The sequence below is a fragment of the Ambystoma mexicanum genome, chromosome 1q (assembly GCF_040938575.1).
Source record: "Ambystoma mexicanum isolate Mex_15411 chromosome 1q, UKY_AmexF1_1, whole genome shotgun sequence".
Lineage (NCBI taxonomy): Eukaryota > Metazoa > Chordata > Amphibia > Caudata > Ambystomatidae > Ambystoma > Ambystoma mexicanum.
In genome coordinates this window covers 1,412,805,436-1,412,833,015 of record NC_090922.1, presented here as the reverse complement: position 1 = coordinate 1,412,833,015, position 27,580 = coordinate 1,412,805,436, and the positions used below count along the sequence as shown (strand labels likewise).

General features: G+C 45.5%; 1 protein-coding gene across 1 annotated transcript in view; it reads right to left on the bottom strand.

Moving 5' to 3' along the window:
- Window positions 1–681: 681 nt before the first annotated feature.
- Window positions 682–27,580, bottom strand: part of LOC138548539 (uncharacterized) — a 576,445-nt gene continuing 549,546 nt past the window's right edge. The window contains exon 2 of the mRNA XM_069642284.1: window positions 682–7,073. Within this exon, the coding sequence (XP_069498385.1) occupies window positions 6,877–7,073 (197 nt within the window). The 3' untranslated portion in view covers window positions 682–6,876. The remainder of the gene's footprint in view (window positions 7,074–27,580) is intronic.

Below are 27,580 nucleotides of genomic sequence, written 5' to 3'. Positions count from 1 at the left end.
GTCCGGGACTGCACGGTTCTGGGTGATTTGGTCGAGATCATTTTCACAGTGTAAATTTATTAATGAGTGATTTTACTGCAAATATATGCGGTGCGACCCCTTCAAGGCCCCCACCTTAACACCCCAACACTCAATATTAACATAAACCCACCCTCTGCATATATGTGCTACAAACTCTGGTTAAAAAAAAACTTGATTAAATCTACTTTGAGCAAATATGTAGCAGCAACATCTGCCATTCCGGAATGCACTGATTAAATAGATTTTGAAACATTACTTCTGGCATGGACCCTCTTTCATCTTGATTAGGTCCCAAACACTCTCTTTTGTGTAGCTGTCTTAGTTAACCAGCCTACTGAAGTGGCGAAGGAAGGCAATTATGACAACACAACAAAAATTGCTTTACTATCTTCTTTGTTGGAGGTTTTTGACTATGCGAGAACGTCTTCCGTGTTGGTAATTCTTCATCATAATTAAGACCAGTGTGACTATAGCCCAGGCACTTTGTACTCATGGACCTGATAGTGAAATGCAAAGACATTAACAGGATAACTGAAATGCACTGCACTGGCAGCTAGGAAGGAATTGCTTTCTAATGGACATGTTTATCATTTCACAACCCTGCAACAGGCACTGAAGAAACACAATGAAGCACACCGGCATGGTCTATAATTCTGAAAATCATGTTTTTTATGAAAATTCCAAGAAGTGACAAACATAGAAGAAATACTTTGGTCATTTGAAAAACATCCTCAGCCTCACGCAAGGCTCTGAAACAGACAGATCGTCATGTTGGGTTTCCAGTGGAGAGTTTTGTTGGTCTCAAAGCCCTTGTTTGTTGCGGCTGTCCAGGAGTTGTTCAAGTAGCAGGGAAATGAAGGGGGCTCGCTTTATTGTCTTTGCAATGTTGTTGTGAGACTTTCTTTGGTCACCTTGCACAGTTTGATGGACTTAGAGGCAAGTTAGCAAGTTGTATCTTTCTTGGACATTAGCTGCAGCGGCAGAGCTGTGTGGAACACACGACAAACTGTGGCATGGCCAACTATCCCTGAACCCTACACTCCACTCAGTACTCCCTGAACATCTGGTTGCCAAACTACAAGCTGAAATCATTAGTTGCAACTTCCATTTCCGAATAAAGTCAGTGTTAAGTGGTTCCAGTCACCACTAACATACATTCTCAAATGCTTTTACATATCTTTGAAGGAAATCCAAATCTATGAGTAAATAGTATTATAATATTGTTAAATACATATTTTGTAGGAAAGAAGTCAGCTTTACTAGCTATATAAAAATCAATGATTAAAATATGAAATATAAACACTACCAGAAAATGCAACTGTTTCTAAACAAGAAGTATTTATATTTATTAAACAGATAGCTTAATACCTTAGTATATTGACTCTCGGTACAATTTAACATATTTTACAGCCGGAGCACAGGAAAGAGCACGTGTTTTTGTGCCACCACCTGCTAAACCATACTCAGAGCACATAAACAGGACATCACTGAAAAGTACAGCTCATATGCGTTTTGGTGTGCATGCGCAGTACACATTGCTGTGCAAAATTAAGTGAAGTGCCTAACAGTGTTCCATGATCGTGCATGCAAATGTGTGCATGCATTGCATGTTTCAGTAATATTTGGTTGCACTTTGATTGATTTATGGGCAGTGCTGTCAGATTTCCCATGGTCCTGTGTGAGAAGGCCATCCAGTCCTGTTTTGCTTGGAATTCTGGAACTTGTAGTTTGTTTCTTTCCCATTTCCAATGTAGAAAAAAAACAAGTCGCGGGTATCCAAAGGGAAAAAACAGCTGATGCTGGCAAGTATGAATTGATGAGGCAGGGACATCAACAGATGGGATTTTAGGCACATTGTATCTAAAAAAACATATGCGGAATGTTGACACAGTGTGTAATCTGCTCAGTAATTCGATCTAGATCTATATATTATTGGCGAGCTACGAGGTAGGACGTACCCATTGAAATGAGATCCTTTTTGAACACTATGCTGTACATGTAGCTGTAATACTGTGAAATGCCCCTTATGGCAGGGGTCTGCAACCTGTGTCTTTTCAGATGTTTGTCCACGCTTCCAATCATCCCTCAAGATTGCATATGCTGGCTAGGACTGATAGATGTTGCAGTCCAAAACATCTGGAGAGCCAAAGGTTGCAGACCCCTGCCATAAGGTTTTGGTTTTGGCCCTGGATATGGAATAGTAGTATTAAAAATAATGGCAATAAAATATTTATCTGAAAAAAAATCGGTAGAGCAAATGTTGACTTAGCAAGGACAAATTCACAAATGCCCAAATTATGCATATAACAACACCTTTTCTAGTGCTTGCAGATAGGCATCTCCAGACGCAACATTTTTACATCAAACCTATGGACCCTCTTCATGACAGACTTCCTTCAATCTAACGTCTTAGTTCCCAACTTCACGAATTCGATAGATCCTTTGATCTGCAGTAAACTTGAATTTTCATGGTTCGTGTCTCTGTGGCATCTAATAACTCGGCCGAAATCTTTCAAATCTGTATGGAGCTGGCCAACCCTGCTGCAGTTGCTATCCCTCCCATTGCCTCCCAGGCTCTTTGACAATGCCCTTGTCTCTCACTTTATCTTAAAAAACCCAGGACATCCTGGTCACCCTCTCCACCCTTGCCCGTCCTCTATCTTCTCCGTCTTTGCTTGCTGACCCTCTTGCCACCCCCCAACCCTCCTTCTTGTCCTTTCCTCCTTTCTCCCCTGATGAGGTCGCTAGACAAGTCCGATCTATGAAAGCCTCATCAAAACAGGTTAATCCCTGTTCCTGTAAAATCATCAAGAAACCACATTGACACCCTCGCTCCAGCCCTTGCTGATTTTTGCAACCACTCCTTTGCCTCGGGATCATTCACCTCCCCTGTGAAGCATCCCTCCTCTCCCTCTCTCATCTCTGATTGCCTAACTGCCATTCAAGATTGGTGTGCCGCCAATGATCTTTGTCTGAATGCCAGCAAGACGGAGATCCTCCTCATCTGCACACCTTCACCATCCTTTCCCCTCACTCTCTGGCCGGCCTCCCTTGGCCCTCCTCCTACCCCCACCTTTGAGGCTAAGAACGTCAGGGTCATCTTTGTCTCCAAACTTTCCTTCTCCGCCCACATCTCTGATGTCTCTAAAAAGTCAAACTTCCTACTGCACCTCCTCAGAGGTACTCTGCCTTTCCTCCCCTTCCCCCAGAAGCTCATGGTCTCCCACGCTCTGGGTCTCTCTAGGTTGGACTATTGTTACAGCCTTTTTCTAAATCTACCTGCCTCTGCAACTAATTCAGAACAGGACAGTGCCTCCTCCAAGCAAGACTTGTCCTTGGCCTCAAGGCCTGGGATCGTATCTCACCAGCTCTGACATCTCTCCATTGGCTCTCAGTGGATGCAAGGATTAAATTCAAAACCCTCTGCATTGTCCACAAGTCCTTGCACTGGGGTCTGTATCTGTACCCATAAATCCCCCCCCTTTTTCTTCCTGCACTTATCAGACCTACCCTGTCTGCTGCCTTAAACCCAGGACTTGACACTTGCTGGCTGCACTACCACTGTTTGATGCCTTTATCATTTATTTATTATTATTTATCTGTTTCTCCTTTGCTCCACACTTTCCACTTATCGGACCTTCCATGCACTTTTCCCCACCCGCTCGCCCATGCACTTGCACATTTTCAATGTCACTGGGCCTAGTAAGATTGTTGTTTTGTTCTCCCTTGTTCCCCCCTGTTCCCCTCCCTTGCCTTGTTGCGCTCTGAAACACTTATTATTACTTGTGCACGAGCGTGATAGAAATAAAATATCCATATCAATATCAATGGTAAAAGGTGCTCGTGAGCATACCACATTCAACTACAAAGTCACCATGAATGTCATCCCATGAGCAAACCTACTAAACCCGTGAAAAAGTCTGCTAACAACACCGCTGGGCTCGTCAAACCCAGTCACTGCTCAACCAAAGTCCATCTCTCACCAAATAACCCTCTCACAAGAACTATGAAAGAAGCTCTTTGACTCCTTCTCCAAAAGGCCCAAAATTGGATCAAAATGCACAAAGGTTCCAGGAAAATCCCCCTGCCAGCCACCACACACTGTATGGTGTGTGGTGGATGTGAACGAATGATGGTGCTTGACCAAACATGTTGTCCAGAAACCGATTAAATGTACAGGCCCCTCTGATTCTCCTCCTGACCGATGCCCAGGAACCAGTGTCAATTTCCCAGCTGAAGCATCCGTATCACACCCCTTGAAGGAAACACCAATGCTTCCAACTGCCGTTCAAAACCCCTCTATTGAATAAACACCAATTGCACAATAACTCTACTGTCAACGTCTGCCAAATATCCAACCTTTGATGCCTTGGCAACACTAGAGCACTCACAGTACATCAATTTCCGAATTGAATCAACTCAATTATTTAGCAGTCAGCAACCCTGCACCAGAAGAGGCGCAAGAAAACGAATCGCCTGGGCATGATGGAATGTGACCTGATGGAGCTTTTTGCTAGGCATCCCGCAGTGGTAATTCTTCGGAACGTATCTGCAGCACGTGATGCTATTGACAACGACATCTACATTGACCGTCTGTAATACAGGTTTGACATCTATAGGGTGGCTTAGCTAGGGCTTAAATGTTGAGTACTTCAAGTCTCTCCTCTTTCCCTGGTTCTTTAATGTCTTCCTGTTCCCACTACCTAATGCCATGAAGAGTGCCAACATGCATACCACGTGTATCTTGTTGACACCCAGCTGTTGGTTAGAGCTGCTCGACTTGGGTCAGCTAAGCCAGGGGGACCTCAGCTCCTCCTGTAAGTCTTTCATGTAGCCACCTGATTTAGGCCATGTGCTCTCCCTGCCATTATCGGGCTGTTATCTCAGTACCAAACAACCAAGCTGTCCAACAGAGCAATTGCCACCTCAGCCTGGGTCAAACCCACCCTCCTTTTATTCCCAGCAACCACTGGGATTCCTTCACCAGAGTCACCATCTTTAAAATTGAGAAATTCAATGTTCTCCTTATTTGTATGGCCTAACTTCTACTGCCAAGCATCAAAGCACCCAGAACAAAGCTTCCATAATACACCCAAGCCATAGCCATATGGCCCTATCATTCAGTCCATTCAAAACGCCACTGGTTCTGCTCTCATCTCTTTTCATCTTCAAGATCCTCTGCCTCACCCACAGCATTTCATACATGAAGATGCCTGAGACTTCTCTTGCAAAGATTTCTCAAATAATATGTGTTATGTTGCTGTACAGCCTCATAGCGTTTTGGAATTCTAGACCTCATCTCTGAGATGAAGAATTCTACAGCACCTTCAGAATAAGTGCACCTGTTCTTCACCACCTTCTAATAATTTTTCCTCTCCATATTTACATCTCCCTTCCTATGCCTCTTTTCCTCTCCTTCTCCATCCTATGACTTAGTCTGTCATCACTGTTATGCCGTGAATATAAATTGGACATTTCAAACAGAGGACCACCAACATTAGCACTTAAGTGCTGTGGGGTCCCATGCATGCACTTTTACAGGTCCACGAGATGGTGTGGACAAGGCAAAAGTAAAAGCGAGGCAAACTCACTTTTGCAAGAAAAGAGTAAATGTTTTACTTTGTCTTCTGGGGAAGCAAACGCCCCGTGCAAATATGTTTTGCAGGTGGCATTTACTAATCGATTCCTATGGAATCCGCCTGGTCTTGACCAGGTGCAAACACAAGGCGGATTCCATAGGAATCCATTTGTTGTAAAAATGTGATGCAGACGTACAACAAATCGCACTGACAAGATGGTAGAGGAATGCGCGACGAAGATCTTATCTCCGCTCCGTGGCCCTCCTTTGACTTGTCACTGCATCAAAATGGCATCCCTGCACACCAACCGGCACCCAGGACTTTCTATTTCTGAGCATTTCTTTGTGCTATCGATGCACCCTGGAAGAGACTGCTGTGTGAGCGTGACGGCTTGTAGGACATGGGAGAACTGGCAGGAGTGTGACAGTGAGGAACATCAGGAAGGCAAATGGAGTCTCCGGTGCTCTTAGAGAAAGTGATTAAAGGGTCAACAGGAGACAAAACCTATCACATTCAATCAATGATCCCATGCGTTCTCCAACACATACATCTTTCAAGGTTCCTAGTCACTGATCGAGTCCCAAACCGTTGAATGCCACACCATAAAAAAAAAAGCATCGAAAAAAAAGCATCGAATGCATTTTAAAAAAACACATTTTTTAATGGGGGGCTTCCCCCAGCCCACCTTTTTTTCACCTTTAAAACCCACTAAAATTAAACCAAACCCTTTACCATTTAAAAAAATGCATTCAATGCTTTTTTTCCGATGCATTTTTTCCTATGGTATGCCATTCAACGGTTTGGAATTCGATGCTGTGACCAGATACCACCTTTCAAGGTACTCCTTCGTAAAGAAGTTAATTCATTACCATATGTTTTGCTTATTTAAAAACTGTTTTCTTGAACTTTTTTGCAATTTTTTCCACAATAGGATGTTGGGTCTAAGAATATAAACCAGCAAAGGAAGAGCAAGGGTCTGTGTTTACAGATGCTCTTGGCTATCAGATCATGCTGGGGCGGATCACAGTCAAATGCGATTAATATTTGAATTTTAAAAAAAAATCGTGAAACGTCATCATGCAGTTCCGCATATTATCCTTCTGGCAATTATACTCAAAATTGACACCATAAGTTCAAGTTCATGTTTTGCGCTTATTGACGGTATAAATTGTAATAAAAGGTTGACAAAATTGGGCTTTCAAGCCACAGGTCCGTTTTCCCATTCTCACTTCCGTAGTTCATCCCCGCAAGGGTTCCCTCCTGGGGGCTGCGGGTGTCACGTTTCCTGAGGTATGTAAGAGATCTCCTCCATGGAGATGACAAACTCCTGAGGGGGGCTGCGTGAGAACGACCCACGGCATGGTGACGAGGCCGCCATCTCAGGCGCACTGTTACTTCCGTTCACGCTGTTGGTGATGCAGTTGACGTCGCTTTTGTTGCTGTTGTCGTCTGGACTTGAGCCAAATATCCAGTCTACGGTGAAGAGGAAAGAAAAATCCAACATTAAAAGGTGTCCAATATTCAATGCAACAGAATTAGCGTAATTGGTTGTTTTTGTCTTTTATTGTTTACTAAGAAGGTGTTTTCATGTCATTTACTTTCATTAAATTAATGCATCTATACTTCTCTTTGCACAGTTATAGATCAGTAATAAAATGCCAGAAAGTATTACCAAAACACAAAAGGAGAACCAAGAGAATATGCATGTTGCCCAGTGCGGTCTATAGTACTGAGCAATGTAATCCATTCTATAGTTTGCAGGCCAGAAGGTGGAAAAGGACAAAATCTTGATGGTGCAGAAGAGTCACCTGGAGACAAGAGGGTATGGCCAGAAGAGCTATCCTGGCTCCTCAATGTCTCTCTAAGGAATCTCAAAGCGATCCAATGAGCACACACAGAAAAAGGCCTTTAAAGCCCTTTCATAGGAAGGGTAGCCAGCTGGCAGAGGAGTCCCTGGAACTGTGGCACTGTGTATGGAGAGAGGGGTCAGGAGGAGAACGGGAGCTATGCTGAACAGAATGCCACCAGAGGAGGCATGAGGATAGATTGTTGGGAGAGGAAGAAGTAGAAAGGAAAATGGGTCAGATGTCTTGTAGCCAAAGAAATAAAACAACCCCAGAAGATGAGACACTGCATCTAAAACCCCATGAAATGCAGTGTGCAATGTTTCTCAAAACACCAAAAAGAAATTGAAAAGGGCCAATATTAAAGATCAATGCAGACAATATGATTGTGGGCCACTCCTTTAAAGCCAGGATGAGTAATGTCTCCTCCCTTTTAGGCAGGAGACATTCCAATGGGTATACCAAATATCTTGATCCATCATAGATGGACTCAATTTTAGCTGAAAGAGTAAAACAATGCATTGGATGTTTACGATGCAAGCAAACAATGTGAAGGTCTGCAGTCACATGGCCAGGCACAATGGGCATTTAACCAGGACGAAGTGCAGACCATGAACACATGTGAAATGCACGCAGGTAAGAGGGGCAGCCCATGAAGTTATTAGACCAGAGATATCCGCACTTCAAATTCAAGCATCACAGGAACAGGTTACAGCACAGATACCACAATGCGGATGTCCAGGGCTGCCCAGAACACATGACCACAAGATCAATGATAAGGTATCTATCTATTGAGAGATGAAACACATAAAGTGCATCGACACCGGATGGATATGACATCCTCGGTGGAACCTCCATGAACCTGGTTATTCGCATTAAGTTCCTATTGGGCGAGACGTCATTATTCTATGTTTCATATAGGGCATAATTACAGGTTCTTTCAATAACATTTCCTATAGGAAGGTCATATGACCGAAGCATGTGATAGCAAATGCTAGAGCAGTCCCTGTTAATTGTCCATGAAGGATATTGTTTTAAAGGAAATTAACCTACCGAAATCTCATCAGGTTCTTTAAAAGTCATATGTACTCATTACGAGTCCGGCGGTAACGCTGCTGGTGCTACCGGCGGGTTGCTGCCAGACTCATTATATTTTACCGGCACCTGATTCCCCGGTGCCACCAGGAGATTCCAAGTCCGGCAGCCCGGGAAGTCAGGCGCCAGTAAAATGTAAGTCCCCATTCCCATAGAGTCTTCCAGGACTCTATGGCAGTGAGGAATCAGAAGCGCCGGAACCGTTGTAAGCAGTGCTGGCGCATCCATGAACAGTCAAGCTACTGTGGCTGCTGTGCCCGGTAGAGTCAGAGACCTGTCAGGCACAGCGGCCACGCCAGGCAGACACGTAGTTTGCCGGTCCAGAAACAAGGATACCTGTGAGCTTACCGGCACCCTTGTTTCCTGACCGGCCAACTTGTAATGAGGCTCAAAGTTTCCTAAAAGAAACCCACACACGACTTCATGTCGGAGTGTTCATACAGTATATGATCACAAAATACTTAAATCCACATTTGAAACAACCAAAAATGTCCAGAACCACAGAAGCTGATAAATAGGAGTGTTTGGCCCTAATGTATGCCTCAAACCTGGGCGGTAGTAAAACCTATGATATAAAATATTAAAGCACGTGTTTCCTTACCTGTCATCTTCTTGCTGGGATCAGTCAAACAACACCTTGGCTCTATCTCTCTAATAGATTATGGCAACTCATTATGTTTAATTGTACAACATTCATTCCGAATAAGAGCTGGGAGACTACAACATGTTGCACAATCAGTATTACTGCATCTGAAATCCAGGGACTATAATGCCCTGGCACTTGCCTTATTGAGGTGTCCTCCTGTTTGCTTTGGCAGTGCAGACTTTAATGCTAATGACCTTACATTAATCAGGGAACAGCAGCTAAGAGAGGAGCTCGGACATCCCCAGGGACACCCTTCCTACGGACACCAGACTATAACAAGCTTTAGTAGGCAGTGGATCCTTTTAAGTCCAACCCCCTTCACTTTGGATTGGAGACACACATCCTCAAAATTAAGAGAGCCAATCACTTGCAATTGTAAACATACTGGTAAAGCTTTCAAGTGCAAATAATACAAAATTCTCCACCTCACCCTAATCCCCCAAAGGGTTTTATTTCATTTTAATTTGATAGGTTATTTATAACGCGCTTAATACCCTGAGGTTTCTAAGGGCAGACCCAGGGATAGAACCTGTGTTGCTCCATGTTGTCTTGTTTCCAAGGCGAGCACGTTGCCCCTGAGCTATCCTCCCGAGACTCACATGCATTGTCAAAAGGACATCTTAATATACTCAAACAATTATTCTAAGCAGTCAGAATTTTGCAGTGTCTTCCAACTGAAGGCACGCCCCTAATCGTTCTCGTCAGAAGTAATACAATCCACTTGGGAAAAAAGGGCAAGAGATTCTTGCAAGGATAACAAGTTTTAATCACACAAAAAGTTAGTAGGCCAGCAAAGAACTCTGCTGTTCGAGAACTTTCTGCTGGAAAATAGTAAAAGCTGAAGGTTATAAGGACTGTTAAGTATTTCAATGAGGCAATGTACCCTGGTCTCCACCTAGTATGCAACGCCAAACCAAAATGCTTATTTTATTATATATATATAGGTTCAAAATTTTGAAAAATGAAAACAATGAAAACAAAGCCCCTGGTTGATTTTTCAATAATAATTTTGACAGTAGCTGTCATTCAAATGAGGCCTGGTTCTTCTGAGACACAATGGATGATCCTGGGCATTGCAGGGCCTTATGAATCACATGGTTCATGAGAAATGGATGGATTTAGCGCCAAGCAGCACTTTTACGGTCCAAAAAGTGTCAAATTAAAGAAGCATTTTGGGTGTACAGCAAAGTAATGCTGCCTGTTTCACTTCACTCCATGTTGAATGTTGCAGAGCACACTGGCAGCTTTCTGCATATTCTGTAGGCGACTGGTGAGATTTTGTCCACATTTTCAAATGTTCCCCTCCAGGTAGGCAAAAATGTGCGCTCTTTGGTCTGGTTCCTTTGGAAATTGTACAAGTAGACCCTCTATCCTACTTGGTATTCCTTTTTGGTTGTCTTTGGATCATAGTGGGTCTTCATACTGTCTGCAGATCTTTCTAGATTCCGTTGAGCGTATGCAAAAGCATGTTGAAGATGTTTTCTCAGATTCTGAACATACTCATGAGTTGTGGATGAATGTATTAGTGTCTGCTCTTGTGTTCTATAGAGCAGATGTTGGGGTAGCACCATCCTTCGTCCAGTTATCAGCACAAATGGAGACATCTTAGTTGCAGTAGAAGACGTAGATCTGATGGCCATCAGGACAAGTGGTAATCAGACGTCCCAAATTGGCCCAGAGACTGCCACAAATCTTTTTTTTATGCACACAATGCTTTTATTGTACCTCTCAACTCTACCACTAGAGCACTGGCGGGATGCAAGGTGTAGTTTCCTTATTACCCCAAGTATCTCCCACATCTTTGCCATCACTTTGCTGGTGAAGTGACTACCTCGGTCTGACTCAATCCTTTGCGGTAGTCCAAAACGTGAGAAGATATGATTGATCACCAGGGCAGCTGCTGTTTCTGCCTTGCAATTTGGGGCCGGAGACATTCCACCCATTTAGTGAACAAGCATGTTACGGTTAACATGTACTTGTTCCCCCTAGAAGAGCGAATTATGGGCCTGATGAAATCTACTTGTAAATCTGATGATGGCAGTGTCATCCCCCTATTTTGGTGGAGAGCTCGGTGTTTGAGTGATGTTGGCTGAAATTGTGCACACACAAGACACCCCTTCAAGTATTGGTTGAGGTCCTGCCACGTATGTGGCCAGTATGCAACTTCTCACAAGATTTCTAATGTAGTATGAAACCCCCGATGACAGGCTGTGGCCACATCATGGGCGTGACTTAGCATCAGGCTTCGGAATGAGTTAGGGTCCACCCACTGGTCACAGCCAGATATGGATCTCGTTGTCACACTTTGCCTGAAATCTCACCTGTTTCTCTTTCGATGTCTTGGACTGGGTCTTTTCCTTCTTTCCAGACAGCTCGGAAGGAAGGAGAGCGCTGATAGATGGCTTAGGGTAGAGGAAGGCTTTTAGAACCTGGAAGTAAAGGTACAAGCACAGGGAAAGTACGACCACACTTGCCGAAGTTCGGAAGTTAGCGTTGAGACGTGAAGCGCCGTGGGGGCGTGTCTCTTTTTAAGGAACTGGCAAACTCCTGAAAACGCTAGACCGGTAATCACACACTAATGTCAGCTATGCTGGGTGTACCTTGGAAGGAATGTAGCAATGTCTTATGGACCACGCAGTCTAGAAGGGGCTGAAACGTCTAATCATGACAGCATGCCCCCTCTTAAATTGTGATCCTCCTGGTTTGCCGGGATGGGTCAAGTGGAACTGTCGTAGCAAGCGAGGGGAATTCATATTGGACACAGGTTCCCATGTTCGCTCACTAGGTGGGTATCCTTTCCATTCCACCAAATATTGTAGGCGACCCCTTCTGTATCTGGAGTCACAAATCCTGGAAACTTCTTATTCGACCTGGTCATTGTTGATCACAGGGGTAGGTCGAGGAGAGGTCCTAGTGTCTTGTGAATAAGCTTTCAGTAGGGATGTGTGACAAACTGGGTGAATCCTTTTCCAGGATTGGGGCAATTGAAGCCTGAAGGCTACAGGGTTGATTATTTCTTTTATCAAAAAGGGCCCATAGAAACGTGGAGCCAACTTGTTTGATCTTAAATGTCTAGGTAAGAGTCTGGAGGAAAGCCAGACCTTATCACCGATGGCGTACCTAGGACCTGGTCTTCTCCTGGAATCAGCATATCGTTTAACATCCTTCCTGGATTTTTCCAAATTACTTTTCACATCTTTGTGTACTGTGACCAAATGCTCTATCCAGGAATCAACCAATGGAACTGGGGTGAAGTGAAGTAGAGCAGTAAGTAAGACTGATGGTTGAAATCCTTGGGAGAAAAAGAATGGTCTTAATGGCAGCATGGTCGGAGTTATTGTAAGCAAATTTAGCCACAGGAATCAAAACAGCCCAATAATCCTGCACCTTGGAGGCAAAACATCGTAGATATTGTTCGGGTGTTTGGTTGACTCGTTCTGTCCCATTGGTCTGAGGATGATATCCTGAAGAAAAAGCATGTTGGATGCCTAACATTTTGCACAGGTATTTCCAGAACTGGGAGATGTACTGAGGGCCCCGGTCAGAAGTGCTTTTGGAAGGAAGGCCATGAAGTCTAAAGATGTGGTTTACGAAAATTCCTGCCATTTCTTGTGCTGAATGTAACTTTTCCAAGGGAGTGAAATGGGCCATATGGAAAAAGAGGTCGATGGTCACCATTATGGTTGTAAAGCCCTTGGAAGCAGGTAGCTCCACGATGAAATCAGTAGCAATAGTCGCCCAGGGTCGGTCAGGTAAGGCAAGCTGGTATAGGAGTCCTGCTGGTTTCTTATTGTCATGCTTATTCTGACTGCAGACTGCGCAAGCTTGGATGTTGTTTTTTAATATCTTCCGCTATTCTGGGCCACCAAAAGTTCCTCTGAATGAGTCTGAGAGTTGCTGATATGCTTTGATGCCCTGAATGGAAGGTATCATGGCAGAGTTTTATTATCTTCAACCCCAGTTCTTGTGTAGGTATCACTAGATTCCTATCTTTAAATAGGTATCGTCTTTAGCAAGAGTCCCCATCTGTTTGTCTTGAGGTATTCCTTCCAGAGATCTGATGAAGGTGCTTCTAAGTGAATATTATCCAATAAGGAATTTGCCTGGACAATAAAGACGGAATCGGGAAACATCTTTGGAAGGGCACTGGTTTCCTCTGGTTCATAGTCAGGCCGTCTGGACAGGGCGTCAGCAATAATGTTTGTCAATCCTGGAACATGGTTTATCTGCTGGAACTGATATTGAGCAAAAAAAAAGGCCCAGTAAGCCTGACCACTTTGTCTGCACTCTAAGGACTGAAGAATTTGTAAACTCCGGTGATCAGTCTGGACTTGAATCAGATATTTGGCACCCAAGAGCAGATGCCGCCATTTGGGAAAGGCCTGTCGGATGGCAAGCAATTCCTTCTCCAAAACAGAGTAATGTGTTTCACTGGAATTTAGAGCTCGAGATAGATAGACGATGGGATGTTCTTTTTTGTCTTCCAATTCTTGTTTCAGAACAGCTACTATGGCGTATTCTGAGGCATCTGTTTCCACCAGGAAGGGTTTGTCCATGTCAGGTTGTGCCAGGATGGGTCCTTGAGTAAATCTTTGTTTTAACTCATGGAAGGGCGATTCTTGGTCTTTTGTCCAGTTGAAAGGAACGTCTTTCTTTAGTAAGGCAACTATGGGCCGTACAATAGCAGAAAAGGTAGGAATGAATTTCCGATAAAAATTGGCAAGGCCCAGGAAGGACTATATTTGTATTACTGATGTGAGTCTGGGCTACGAGAGGTTTGAGTCGACCTTGGCAGGATCCATTTCAATTCCTTGAGGACCTAGGATAAATCCCAGGTAACGAACAGTAGGAACATGAAAGATACATTTTTCTGGTTTGGCGAGTAGATTATTGTCTCGTAAACGTTGTAGGACCATTGACACATGTTCTTGGTGTATTGCTAGATTCTTGGAGTAGATTAGGATGTCGTCCAGATAAATGATGACAAAGAGGAAGAGCATGTCTGAGAATACTCTATCCATGAACCGTTGAAACACTGCTGGGGCATTAGATAACCCAAAAGGCATTACTAAGAACTCGAAATGCCCGAAGGGTGTCCTGAATGCAGTTTTCCACTCATAACCTTCTCTTATGCGGATCAGATAGTAGGCGCCCCGAAGGTTAAGTTTGGTAAAAATCACAGCTCCACGGACTGCTTCTAGGATGTCTGAGATGAGTGGTAATGGATAACGGTCCTTTTGTGTGCATTGGTTGAGCACCCTCTAGTCCAGGCATGGTCGAAGTTCCTTAGTATCTTTCTTTGGCACAAAGAATAAGGATGCTCCTGCAGGGGATTTCGATGGGCTAATTGTGCCGTTGGATAGATTAGTGTCCAAGTATTCACATAGGACTCTCTTCTCAGGTTCCGAAAGTATGAACATCCTTCCGAATGGTATGACTGCAGAGTCGTCTGTTTCAATGGCACAATCTTCTGGTCTGTGGGGAGGTAACGCTTGAACAATATCTGATGAGAATACATCCGAGAATTATTGGTAAGGCTCAGGTATCTGGGCGACAGTAGACACACTTATAGGCGAGTTCTTAGTCTCCTGGGATTCCAGGGAATAGGGTTGTGACCCTTGAAACAGACAATGTGAAAGACAATACTCTGACCCTAAGAACAAGGAACCCGCGGTCCAGTTAATATACGGATTGTGTCTTTGAAGCCAAGGCATGCCTAGCACCATCGGATAATGAGCAGCCTTTATTATGTTGAAGTGTAGCATCTATTGGTGGTTGTTTATAGTCAATAACAATTCCGTGGTTTGTTGGGTTATAGGTCCTGAGGATAACAGACTTCCATCGATACCTTCGACCACCTGGATGATGTCTTTGGTCTTCCGGGGAAAATGATGTTTCAGGGCCCAATCATGGTCAAGGAATATGCCCATTGCTCCACAGTCTACCTTGGCCAGGACGGGATACGTTTCATCTTTGGTGATTGACAGAAACACTTGAAGAATCACCAGGCTGTTTGTGGGTTGACTGGTTTTGCTTGGAGAAGACTTGGAGTACGAATCTTTCTCCCGAAGCTGGGCTCCGTTCAAGATCGGGAGCTGGCATTTCCCGAACGCCTGGGAGAAGCTATTGGGCAATTTTTCACTAGTTGTTTGTCTGATGCACAATACATACATGCTCCTGTATCAATTCTACAAGCTCTTTCTTGTGGAGAAATGAGGCCCCGTAAGGAGCCAAGTTGCATTGGCTCAGGATCCGGCTGGGGACTAGAAGACGTCTCCTTACGACTGGTATAATCCAAGGGGGCCTTTATTGGCAAGGAACGTGTCTTTTTCTTTTCAGACTTCCTTTCGTGGATGCGGAAATCAATTTGCAATGACAATCCAGTAAAGCCTGAAACGAGCTTGGACGGGCTACCCGGGCGAGTTCATCCTTGATTTCGTCGTTCAATCCACGGCGAAACAGTGTGAAACAGGCTTCCGGAGCCCAGTCAGCCAATTGTTTGAAACGGGTGACGTATAACAACATATCCTGAGAACCTTGTTGAAACTCCAGTAGCTTCTCTTGAGCACTGTAAACTTGTTTAGGTCAATCAAACATAGTTTTAAAGGCATCTACAAAACCTTCATAGTTGTCTAGGAGTGGGTCCCCTGCATTAATTAGGGGTGTTGCCCAGGCCAAGGTGTTTCCTGAAAGGTGGGAAATTATAAACCCTACCTTGGTTCTTGGTTCTGGGTGTTGAGAAGTAGTAAGGTTTGAAGGTAAAATGCACTAAACATGAGACGAGGAAGGAACGCAATGCCTTGGTGGTTCCATCATATTTGTCCACAATACCCCCTACTATGGCACTTTCTTGGAAGACCGAATCCCTGGAGAGCACAAGTTGTTTCAATGCAGCAATTTGCAGCTTTTGGTTCTGTACTTCAGTAGTCAGTTCTTGCATACCTCTCGTGAGGTCTTGAACGGCTGCTTCTATTGTAGAATCAATATTCAATCCTTGGCGTCTCAAACTGTCACACTTTGCCTGAAATCCCACCTGTTTGTCTTTCGAGGTCTTGGACTGGGTCTTTTCCTTCTTCCGGACAGCTCGGGACTTGTAGAGACACAGTCGTGTATCCTCCGTCGCCAGCATGCAGGCGAGTCCGACCGAGGTGAGTATGGGTTCTATTCCAGGGAGGGGCACGAATAATATGCAGAGTCCCTGAATGAAGGAAGCCAGGAAGGAACCAGGATAAGAACAAGGTAAGGAGCAAGCGCTACGGGCGGAAGGCCCTAGGAAGGAGAGCGCTGAAAGATGGCTTAGGGTAGAGGGTAGAGGAGGGCTTTTAGAACCTGGAAGTAAAGGTATGAGCATAGGGAAAGTACGACCACATTTGCCGAAGTTCGGAGGTTAGCAATGAGACAAAAACCGCCGCGGGGGAGTGTCTCTTTTCAAGGAACAGGCGAACTCCTGAAAATGCTAGAGCGTTAATCATGCACTAACGTTGGCCATGTTGAAGGAATGTAGCAATGTCTTATGGACCACGTAGTCCAGAAGGGGCTGAAACGTCGAATCATGACACTCCTCACCAACAAACCATCTTGGATTCGTAACATTTTTGGACATTTCATAAACACCCTGAGGTCCTCTTTCCCAATGAAATCTGTATCCGTCAGGGGAAAGTTCTCATGGTCCTCAATGTGTTGATAAAATTTACCAATGATTGGATCCCCTTTTTGAGCCGTGATTAAATCAGCATCTGGGGTCTCCTTACTCCACTTGGCAGTTCATTGTGAGCATTCGTCTGGGACCTAGTGATAGCAATGACCTGGATTTCCCCCAACAGGGACTCAATCTCAAGGAGATCACCTTGGATGGCTCCGGTTTTGGCCAGCTGATCAGCTAGGTCATTTCCAGTTTTGTCTGGTCCCTCTATTCTGGAATGACCCTTGATCTTTTTCCAGTAGATGGTCATCCCACTAGAGGTGACCAGATCATCAATATTTTGTATTAGCTTGCCATGCTTGAGTGGTTTGGTGTTAGCACATAGCATGCCTCTGGTTTTCCAATTAACCAGGTGCTCCACGAAACCATTCCGGACATGATTTGAATCAGTGATTATGACCAGTTCGTGGAGTTGGTGTTGGAAGGCAGTGAGGATGGCTTGATGAACTGCCATCAGCTCTGCCACCTGACTACTACGGGGACTGGTTTTGTACCTAGAGGAGTGTTCCGGGGCATCATTCACCAAGGCATTCCCAACGCCGGCCAATAGTTCCTTTTCCCGATTGTTGTCAACATGGTAGGAGCATCCATTCACATAGACAGTGGGCATTCCCTCACACTTAACTTCTTCACAGACTTTGTGCAGGGAATTCAGGTACACCTCCATGTTGTCCTGGGCTTTAAGACTTTCATCCTTGAGACAGTTTTCTCTGGCACAATCATGCAAGTCAGCCAGACCTTGCGCGAGGGGACTCTTCTTGTTTTGGCCATATCTGACCACCACAGGAAAGCCTTGCATTGACAGAATCCAGAAAGTAATTCTGAAATTACTCACATTTCCGGCCCGGATTCTGTCACTTTAGAGATATTGCAAAGGCTGGTGTGGAGTCTCCACTATGATGTGTTCCCCCTGGATGAACGGGCAATAATTTTTCAATGCCCACACCGTTGCCAGGAGTGCCTTCTCACAATCATTGATTTTTTCCTCCACAGAGGATAAAGTCTTGCTTGCATAGGAGATGACTTTATTAAACCTTGTCATGCTTTTGTTATAATACTGCTGTCAAGCATGTATTTGAGAGCCCTGTCTCCAAGAAGAACTCCTTGTTTTTGACAGGGTAAGCTAGAAAAGGCGCTTGTGAGAGGCTTCTTTTGAGTTGCTTTACTACCTCAGCTTGTTCTGGACCCCACTTCCACTTGACCACCCCCCCTTCAACAGATGGATCAGGTGTCTTGTGATCTCTGCGTAATCGTCAATGAACTTTCTGCTGTAATTAGTCAGTCCAAGGATGCTCCTTAGCTCACGCAGAGTTGTGGGGTCTTTTAGTTTCAGGCCTGCTTCCACTTTCCTTTCCTAGGGACAGAGATCCTCCGGAGTGATCTTATGTCCCAAGAAATTGACACAGGTCCTGCACCACTATGCCTTTTGGATGGATAGTTTTGCTCCGGCAACCCTCAACTGTGTAAGAACATAACAGATTTCCACTATGTGTTCCTCCACAGTTGAGCTTTTGATCAGAACATCATCTACATATGCCAGGTTACCCCTGTCACCCATGTCAGGCATGGCCTTGTGTAAGAAGATGTTAAATTAGTTGCCGGAGTTGATGTATCCAAAGGGAGTCCGGGTCCATGTGTACTGCTGCCCCTCGAAGTTAAAGGCCAGCTTGTATTGGTCCTCCCTACTGACAGGTATGGTCCAGTACCCATTGGTAAGGTCAATGGCAGTGAATACCTTTGACCCCTGGATCTGGGCCAGTCCCTGGCCAATGTAGCGGAGGGGCCATTGAGACATATGGACCCATTTGTTTAGCTCCCTTAGGACAGCACAGAGTCTCCACTGGCCGTTCGGTTTTAAAATCCCCAACACCGGATTATTCAAGGTGCTGTGGACTGGAGAAATTATCCCAATGGACTCCAGGTTTTTGATAATTTCCATCAGGGACTCCATGGATGTGAGAAGCAAGCGGTATTGCTTCACAAATACTGGAGTCATACCAGGGTCTTTGGGAATTGTTGTTGTATGGATTTTGGTGCGACCACAGTCATCCACCGCAAAGAGATCTTTAAAATCTAAGAACACCTGTTTCAACTTTTGCTTTTGCTCCAGAGTCTCACAGGCATCAACTAGGTTGACTCTTTCTTCAACCTTTAGCCTGAAGCCCGGAAAGACTTCTGGTTTGGCTATTTCAGTGGCCTCCTCCAGCTGGGTGGAGAGGTCCCTGGTTAAAGTATTGACCTGGACAGAGGGTTTCAGGCAAGGGAGGCGGTTCCTGTGGACCTGGAAGATCACCTCATCCCTCCTGATGTCACAGGTCTCCTCTTCGCACCATCAGAGCAGGAAGAGTACACCAGGAAATTCCCCCCATGCCGGGTGAAGATCCTGTCTGGTGGCATGTCATTGTCGCTATCATTGTCAAAACAGTCATTGGGGATGGGTCCTATCAGTTCATTATCTAAATCTATGGAAAAATGTTGGTCATCAACTGCCATTCTAATAACGGTGCCTGCGCCCAGAGTGATACTCCTATGGTCGCTGTTATCCATCAATATTGGAATGGTGTTGTGTTATACATTGACTAATGGTGTTAGGTTCAACCCCAACCCTTGCTGTCGGAGATGGGCGTTGAGGTGAACAAATTCGTCAGGATTTTGCAGTTTCTGTCCTCTTTTAATTTTTAATTCAAGTGGGAATAGTGTGTCCGTCCTGGGATGATGACTTCCTCTCCAATTTGAACTTCAACTGCATACGGCAGCAATTGGGCTGGCCGAACTGCTTTTTCTGAATCATCAAAGTCCATGGGATTACCCCCTAATCGCGACCAGGCTTTGTAGTTTATCAGGTCCAAATTAATGGCAAAGCGATTGAGGATGTCACTGCCTAAATAGAATGCAGCAGGGACAACCCAACAATTATGCACTATGCTTTTGTTGACGATAGAGATTTTGAGCATACACCTGCTAGGCAGGAGATGTTTGTAATTGGGAGATTCCAGGTCCATTTCCCATTTATCGATCAATTTAAATGTGGGAATGGCTGGATCTTTTGGGAGTTTTCGGAACATGGTTTTGCTGATGAAGCTCTTACCGTTGTTCACGCACACTCGGGCGAGAACAGATTCCTTCCCTCATTTAACTGAATAGGGATGAATAACTGTTCTCTAATTTTCTGAATGTCAGCTAAACTTTCAGGGACGTCATTTCACCAAAATGCCAGGGGTAGCGGGAGTGACATCACACGACCCTTGACCCCTGGTGACATCACAGGAAGTTATGTCATTTGATCCCACCCCAAAGTGATATAGCGGGATGTGATGGCATGTGACCTTTCACCCATTGACAAAACAAGAAGTGCTATCACATAGCATTGTAGACTACAAAAAATATGGTTGCGCTATCACTAAAATAAATATAGTTACGATATCACTGTAATGTGATATAAATTTCATACAAGAATGGCTCACCATATGTATCATTAATATCAGTGTATATAGGCCCATGTTACCAAATTACTGTGAATGCAAGCAGACGTCCATGACCAAATGATAAGGATGTGTTATTATATAGCACTTACGTTTAAGCACTTTATATAGAAAAAATGTACACCCAATATCACCCAACCTGTGTTGGTACTCATTTATTGACCTCAGAAGGATAAAAGGCTGAATTGAGGCGTTTAAAAACAGACTAAATCAGTGACACACATTAGCGTATAGAATTCCAGAAAGACACATAATTTGGTATTCCTAATCTTTCTTATTTAGGGTCAGTGCTGAAAGTGTTAGACTTGTGTCACTCCTTTTCTTCTTTTTCTTCTTTTTTTAGGGGCTGTAACAAGAAAGCCAGCCTTCCAGAACTAAAGAGCCACATGGTGCTGGCCACAGCCCATGAGTTGCATTACAAAAAAAATAAAAAAAATGTTTTTTCTTTTTTTTTCTCTAGAGGTCGCAAGGGTGACCACAGAGGGCGCCCCTGTAAACTTTGAGCTGTTTTCTCATCACTCTTAACTATGGAGTTGGGACTTTCCGATTGTGAATTAGTATAGAACTTCAGAGTATTTCCTTCCAGTGTGGAATGCCACTTGAAACTGGAAGAAAGGTTGATTTTTCAGAAATGGAGAGGAGTTCCTATCACCAGTTTGTTGTCCTGCAGTAATTACTGTCACGTCCGTGTTTGGTTGTTCTGAAAATGGAACTCAATATGATCTGTTCTTGTTCAACCATGTGGCATGTGCCTTTTAAACTAACATGGTTGACACTATGTTTTAATTTTATTGGCCGGTTAGTCTTGGTCCAGAGGACCTTGTTCACACACTCTATTAGGGGGGACAACCTTCACAGGATGTCATTCCCCAGTAGAGAGGGTGTGCCCTCTGGAGTCTCGACTATGACTGGGTGTTTCGCAAAATTTTAATTTCCAAATCTGCAGTCCCCTTGACAGGAATTTCATTCCCATCGAAGTTCTGAAGTTGTCCAGGAAGAGCAGTGAGAAGGATCTGATATCTCTCTCCCTTCCTGAATTCAACTGATCAAAGGCCCTCTTTGACAGAAGAGTTGCTTGGGATCCAGTGTCCACCAGTCCCGACACTGTACACTGCCCTTGTACTTGGTCCGGGGCATAACATCTGCTCTTGTTCTCCTTCTTGCCTCCGACACAGGTGTAGTTTGGGCATGATTCTGTGTGGAAGCTTGGGGATCTGCAAGAAAAAGATTTTTGTTCCATTTCCCGGGTTCCAGGGGCTTTTCACGAGTGGGGAAGGAAGCCTCCTCAAAGGCTTTACACCACCCTTCCCCCGTGCCTCCTGCTTTGGAACCAGTGAGTTGTCAGGTGCTCCCCCTGTCATTGTTCTGGAGTACCAGACCCTTGGCTTGTGGGGTTCTGAGCCGCCATGTTCATCTGAGGGTTCTGTTGAGCCCTCAACATGCGACTCAGATCCTGGGACAGGTTGTGGACCTGGCGCTCCAGTTGGGACTGGTACGGGGATCTCTGGTCCATCGTAGGTGAATCACGGGAAGGGTAACTATCCCTTCTCCCATAGTACCCCGTGTTCGCAGAATTTTGGTAACCCTCCACTCTTTGCCTCCCCTCTCCCAGATTGAGCTGTCTGGGCTCTGGAAAGTGGGGAAAGAAAGGAGGGTTGTTCTGTAGGTTGGGGTTTTGAGGGTACCGGGGAAAGAAACTCAACCCGCATTTGGGGGATTACTGCCCTCCTGGGGAAAGTTAGGAGGGAAGTTTCCTCGGGTGGTACCTACCTGGTTGGACCCCCCCATGTGCTGGGGAGTCCACACATACCCCAGGATGGGTCTGTTAGCCTTGTATTGGGGGATGATGTAATCAGGGGGGTTAGGGGTCCCATTTGTGGGATTACCTCCCTGACTTCCGCCTGTCTGGGATTGGCCTTAGGGCCTTCTGTTTCTTTGATTGGATGATTTTTCTACAGGTATATTTTTAGGCCCCCCCCATCTCCAGATCTAAAATGGGGACAACCTTCACCTCTGCCACATTAGCAGCAGCAGGGGTGTTCGCTGGTTTGGGGATTTTGTTTGTGTTTTTGTTATCTTCTGGTTTTTGCACCTCATAAATGCGGGTCGCCTGTTCTATGACCCAGTCCAGTGATCTCTTCTCATGAAAGTCCCTCACCAGCTGAGTCATTATATATTTAGGGAGTGCATGAAAGAAGGTGGTCCCGACTATCTGTGCGCGCCATCCTGGTGGTCTGAGCAAAGGCGCGTTTGAGCTCCTGCACAAATTCCTGTGGGGCCTGTTCTTCCCCGCACTGCAAATTGTAGGCCGCCTTACGGGCCTCTTGGAGGTTTCTGTGTACAGAGAAATGTTTAAAGATGGCTACACTGTAGGTGGACCATCTTGAGTGGTTCTGATTCTCCAGTCCCGAAAAGAAACTGGAGTATTGAGGGGAGAATGTCCATTTCACATACTGTATGCAATTCTGGCTGTCCTTCATATGAAAAGTGTCCATCATCTGTTCATATAATTCTAGGTGTTCCCAGACAGAATACTTTGCATTTTTATGATATGGAGTTTTCACACTTCTAATGGCCTTGATCTGCCTAATGGGAACTTTTTGCATAGCTCTCTTAATTTTGTTTGCCTTCTTGGTTCTAGACACCTGAGTCCACTCGTCCTCAGACTCAGAGGCGCTGCTACTGGAGGTGGCTTCTTGGTCCTCTAGGCACTCCCTGATTCTGCGCGATTGAGAAGGGCTTGCAGAATGTTGGGGCCTAGTTTCCCTATTCCTGTGGTGCTCAGAAGAGTCTTCTGATTCTCCCCTGCTCCCAGGATTGGCAGAGTACTCCCCACCCCCCATTGCCCTAACTGGGTAGAGGTCTTCAGGATACTCTTTTTAGGCTTTATTTCTTGGAGTCCCCCACAAACTGATCTCTTGTGAGGTGGTATTTTTGTGGATCAAATTCCCTGACTCTCCCCTCATAGGAGTCTTCCTGGTCAGAGATATCAGCCCTAACATTTGGGGATCTGTACAGGGAAGCCTGTCCATCAATTTCTGGTGGGAGCTGATCTGTCAGTCCCATTTTACCAACCCTATTGAATTATGACATCCCCATAGCCCCCGGTTCATATGAGCCAGTAGACATGAAGCTGACAGTGTTCATGGTATTGAAGGGGTTTGAGTTCCTGAGTACAGGGGTCCTTATGGTATGATCAGGTGTTGCTCTGTCCCTCTCTACCTTTTCTTTTCAGCCCCTATTTCCTGTTGATAAAAATCTGGGCCTTGTGTTCCTCTATCAAGGCCTTACTGGTATAAATGATTCGCTCTTGCATTGCTACTTGTTGGTGGAGTTCATCATTCTTTTCATAGAGAGCCTCATTGTCTCTCCATGCTGCCTGCCTGCATGGTCTGGGAATACTGGGACAATTTCTGCTGCAGGAGACTCACCTGAGTTTTAGCATCTTTGGTCTGGGTGTTCTCTTCCAGAGCATCCTCCACCCATCTGGCGTGCCCCATAGCTTCCCATACTCTGTCTTTAATTCATTGAGCTCCTGGAGGGACAGCTTTCTTCCCTCTAACTCAGTTTTTAATTGGCTTACTTCCTGGCCTAGGGTGCCCCTATGTTCAGCCAGGCCGTCCATTTGTTTTTTGATGGCATTGGATTTCTGGTGCTCCTCATCAAATTATGTTTGAGAATGTAGATCCCTCAAAATTAATTTGTTATTTTCTTCTTTCAAGGTTTCTGTCTGGTTTTGAGAGTAACTATCTTTCTGCGCAGGCTCTACTATAATTTAATTGTTGCACCAGTTTCTGTTGACTCTGTTGACTCTGTTGACTCTGTTGACTCAGTTGCAGAGAGTCAACCCTTTCTGACACTCCTCTTTTAGTGCCTGTAATTGAGTGTCTTGCTCTGCATTCTCTTTCTGTAGGAGAATAGGATGTTCTTTTAATTTTGTGACATCATCTCTAGATTCTGTCTTTAATTCTTGGCTCTTCAGTAGCCTTTGGTCTGCAGAGTCTAGATCATTCTGGATTCTCTCTAGTGATTCAATTTGATTCTGTGCCAGAACTATGTTTTCAGCATGCTGAAGTAGGAGAATGGGAAAGCACTCTCCTCCCAGTCTCATCCACACCATGGCCTAGGGGATCAAGGCCCAAGCACCCCCCACGAGAGGAGTTCCAACAATTCCCTTCCTTACCGAATGACAAAGTATCCTGCTGCAAAAGCATACACATACGAGGAGTATGCCCACTAGCACGCCCGGGTCAGGCCGATGCCTGCGCCATGGACCAGCTCGATTAGACACCAACCATGGAAATCATCATCGTTAGAGATGCCATGACGACATAATCAACAGACAAGAACACACGAGCCACCATGCACACTGGTCACTCATACACCAACCCACACGAAGAATATACTCAGTGCTATGACGTAGAGGACTGACATATCCATGGACATGCACCGTTGTTAATTTTCACGTAGGCCTTCTACAGCACCGCAGAAACGCAAGACGCCTGAAGAGCTCGTGTATATGCTTGCTGATGCTTTCTCACCACCTATCCCTATGAAGATGCCACCATGTATATCTAATGCTGCGTATGACACTCTGTCACCCCGCGACTTCCATAGTATGGATTATGTACCGCCACCGTAGGCCCAAGTAGGCTGCAAGCAAGAGTCCCCAGGCAGGAGCCTCACAAACGAAAATCCACCCAGAATGAAAATGCAAGTGCTGACCATGCAGAACGAGCCCCAAACAAGAGCTCGGAGCCAAGGCCACGATGTTGCAACCCACATGCCGCACTCCCAGCACCAAGGTTATACCTGCCGGTGCCAAGCCATCAGAGCCAAAAAACACAAATCTAATGCTCACAATTCTACTCCAGCTACGGTCTCCCCACACGTGACCAAGCCGATCTGACAAGATGCCAAGCTCACGAGACAGAAAATCGCCATGATCCCACTTCTGGGACAAAGTTTGCAACAACAAAGCGGCAAGTTGGATACCTACAGCGATGGGAAAGACCTGTCCATTGTCCGCCACAAACACATAGTTGCACATTGTTGCTATGTCTGGTACACCGCGAGTTTGGAACAGTGACGGTCCCAGGATTGGGGGCTCGCGGGAGAACCAATCAGAATACAGGGGGCTCATCACTGACACCATTACTATTAGCCAATCACCAAGGGTCCCCTTGTAACAATTCCAATGTAGCAACTGTTAGGGACAGCCCAAGTGTACCACCTGACCCATCCTTATCCACTAACATTTCCTCACATAGGGTAACTATACTAACGCTACCACTCGGGGAACCAACCCAAAGTGGCAATATGTTTTGTGATGATTTTCCCAGGTGACGCAAGTAGCGCGTCATACTGCTGTAAAAAGGGCCTGCGAGCCCCACTAACGACGAGAGTCTCACCTGATACATACAATCTGAGAACTATCCCTGCCGTTACTATAATAAACAGCAGTAACTACCTTGCTCCTTGTGTGTGTCTCATACTCCTTTTGGGACGCGGGAAGAGTTGGGGCCTCCCTAGCCCCGGAGGTCCGCGGACGGCTCTGCCGGCCCCCGGGAAATCAGCCCGACAAGTTGGAGGCACTGCTGAGATCTGTTTGAGGTCTATTCCCCTGAGAGTATCATTCCAAGGCCTCTTGCAACGAGGCAACCCGGCAGCGTGACCCCCTCTGCCGTTGCCCTCTTTTGAGGACTACAGGACCATCGCGGAACTGCGAGAAGACAGGACAGCGCAACCCAGATATTGGCCCTCGGGAGCCGACTTGAGAAGTATCCCGCCCGCGGTTTGCGAGTGTCCAGATGTGGTCCAGATGAGGTCCAGACGAGGGGAGGTGGCGAGCTGCTTTGGAGGGGTGCACGCGGTCGAGCGACCCCGGCTCAAGAGGTCTACCAACAAGCAATGTAATGTTGTGTGGGAGGGGGGAGGAATTGTGAAAAAGGGTGGTGGGAGGTGTCTACAGTGTGTTGCAGAAGATTTGATTAATAAGTGATGATAGACGAGTGAGCGGTAGCTGGACAGGCACGAGGGCTGTCCTCTACCACATCACGAAGTGAATTGGGTGGAGTCGAAAGGTACCACCTGTGGTTGTTAGAAGGCACTGATTTGTCCAGATTGTGGGCACCTGTAGGGGAGGGGTGTGGCTTTCCTATGAATTGGCGTTATAGATCAATGAGTAGACGAGGATCCCTACTAATTGAGTGTTGAAGCTCGTTAGGTAGATGAAGTTTCCCCGCAGGAGGTAGCTGGTTTTGTTCCCAAGTGCGGAAGACGATTAGCTGGTTAAGCTCCCCTAGAGAGGGTGGGCGTATCACACGCGAGGCGACGCAGCGTGTGCATTCTGATTGTAATAAGTTAATTGATTGTTGTATCTTCTACTCTTGGTGGGAAGACAGCTGTGGGGTTTATGGGGGATAAGAGGGTTAGAACATATTGCGCGCTCTTTTGATTTTATAAAGTTTTCTTACCGGTAATAGTTTGCAGAAGTTGGTGACATCACCCGTAGGGCTTGTATAGGACAGTGCGACCATCTCATGTTGATCAAGGGGTGGTCGGGGGACAGGAAGTGGGAAAGGGCAGAAGAGAAGGGGAGAGAAGGCAGCGCACAGAGAATTCCAGCAGCACTCGATAAGGGAAACTCTTTAACTACACCCCTCCAACACATTTGCATGTCACTATCACCACACAAGGAGAAAATTATAAAGTACAGCATTGACTGGACACAAGGGACAGACAACAAAATACTAACATTGTGGCCGCCTAACGGCAGCTTTGACTCATACACCCAACACTCGCTATTGACATTCATACACAACACGTACAAAGGAAAGAAATTAGCTCACCATATAGAGATGTTTAACTTATGGAAGATGTTCCAGGGAGCCAGGCCAGGGGCAATGGGAATGTTTACTATGGAAGGGTCAACAGAAGAGAAAGGGAGAAATGAAACGAAGGAGGGTAAAGGGGAGAAGGAGAACGGAGGGGTGTGGGCACGGCGAGCAGCAATGCCCTATGCACAGAAGAGGGCAAGAAGTAGAAAGAAGGATCGGCTGCAGTATCAGAAGCAAAGGTGAAAAAGGAAGGGACAGACGCTATGTCTCTGGCGAAGGTAGTAAAGAAGGAAGAAGGAGGGTTGTACCCAGTAACAGAATTAAGAGAAGCCGCCAGACAACAATTAACAGCCGCTTAGGGGTACTCAAACC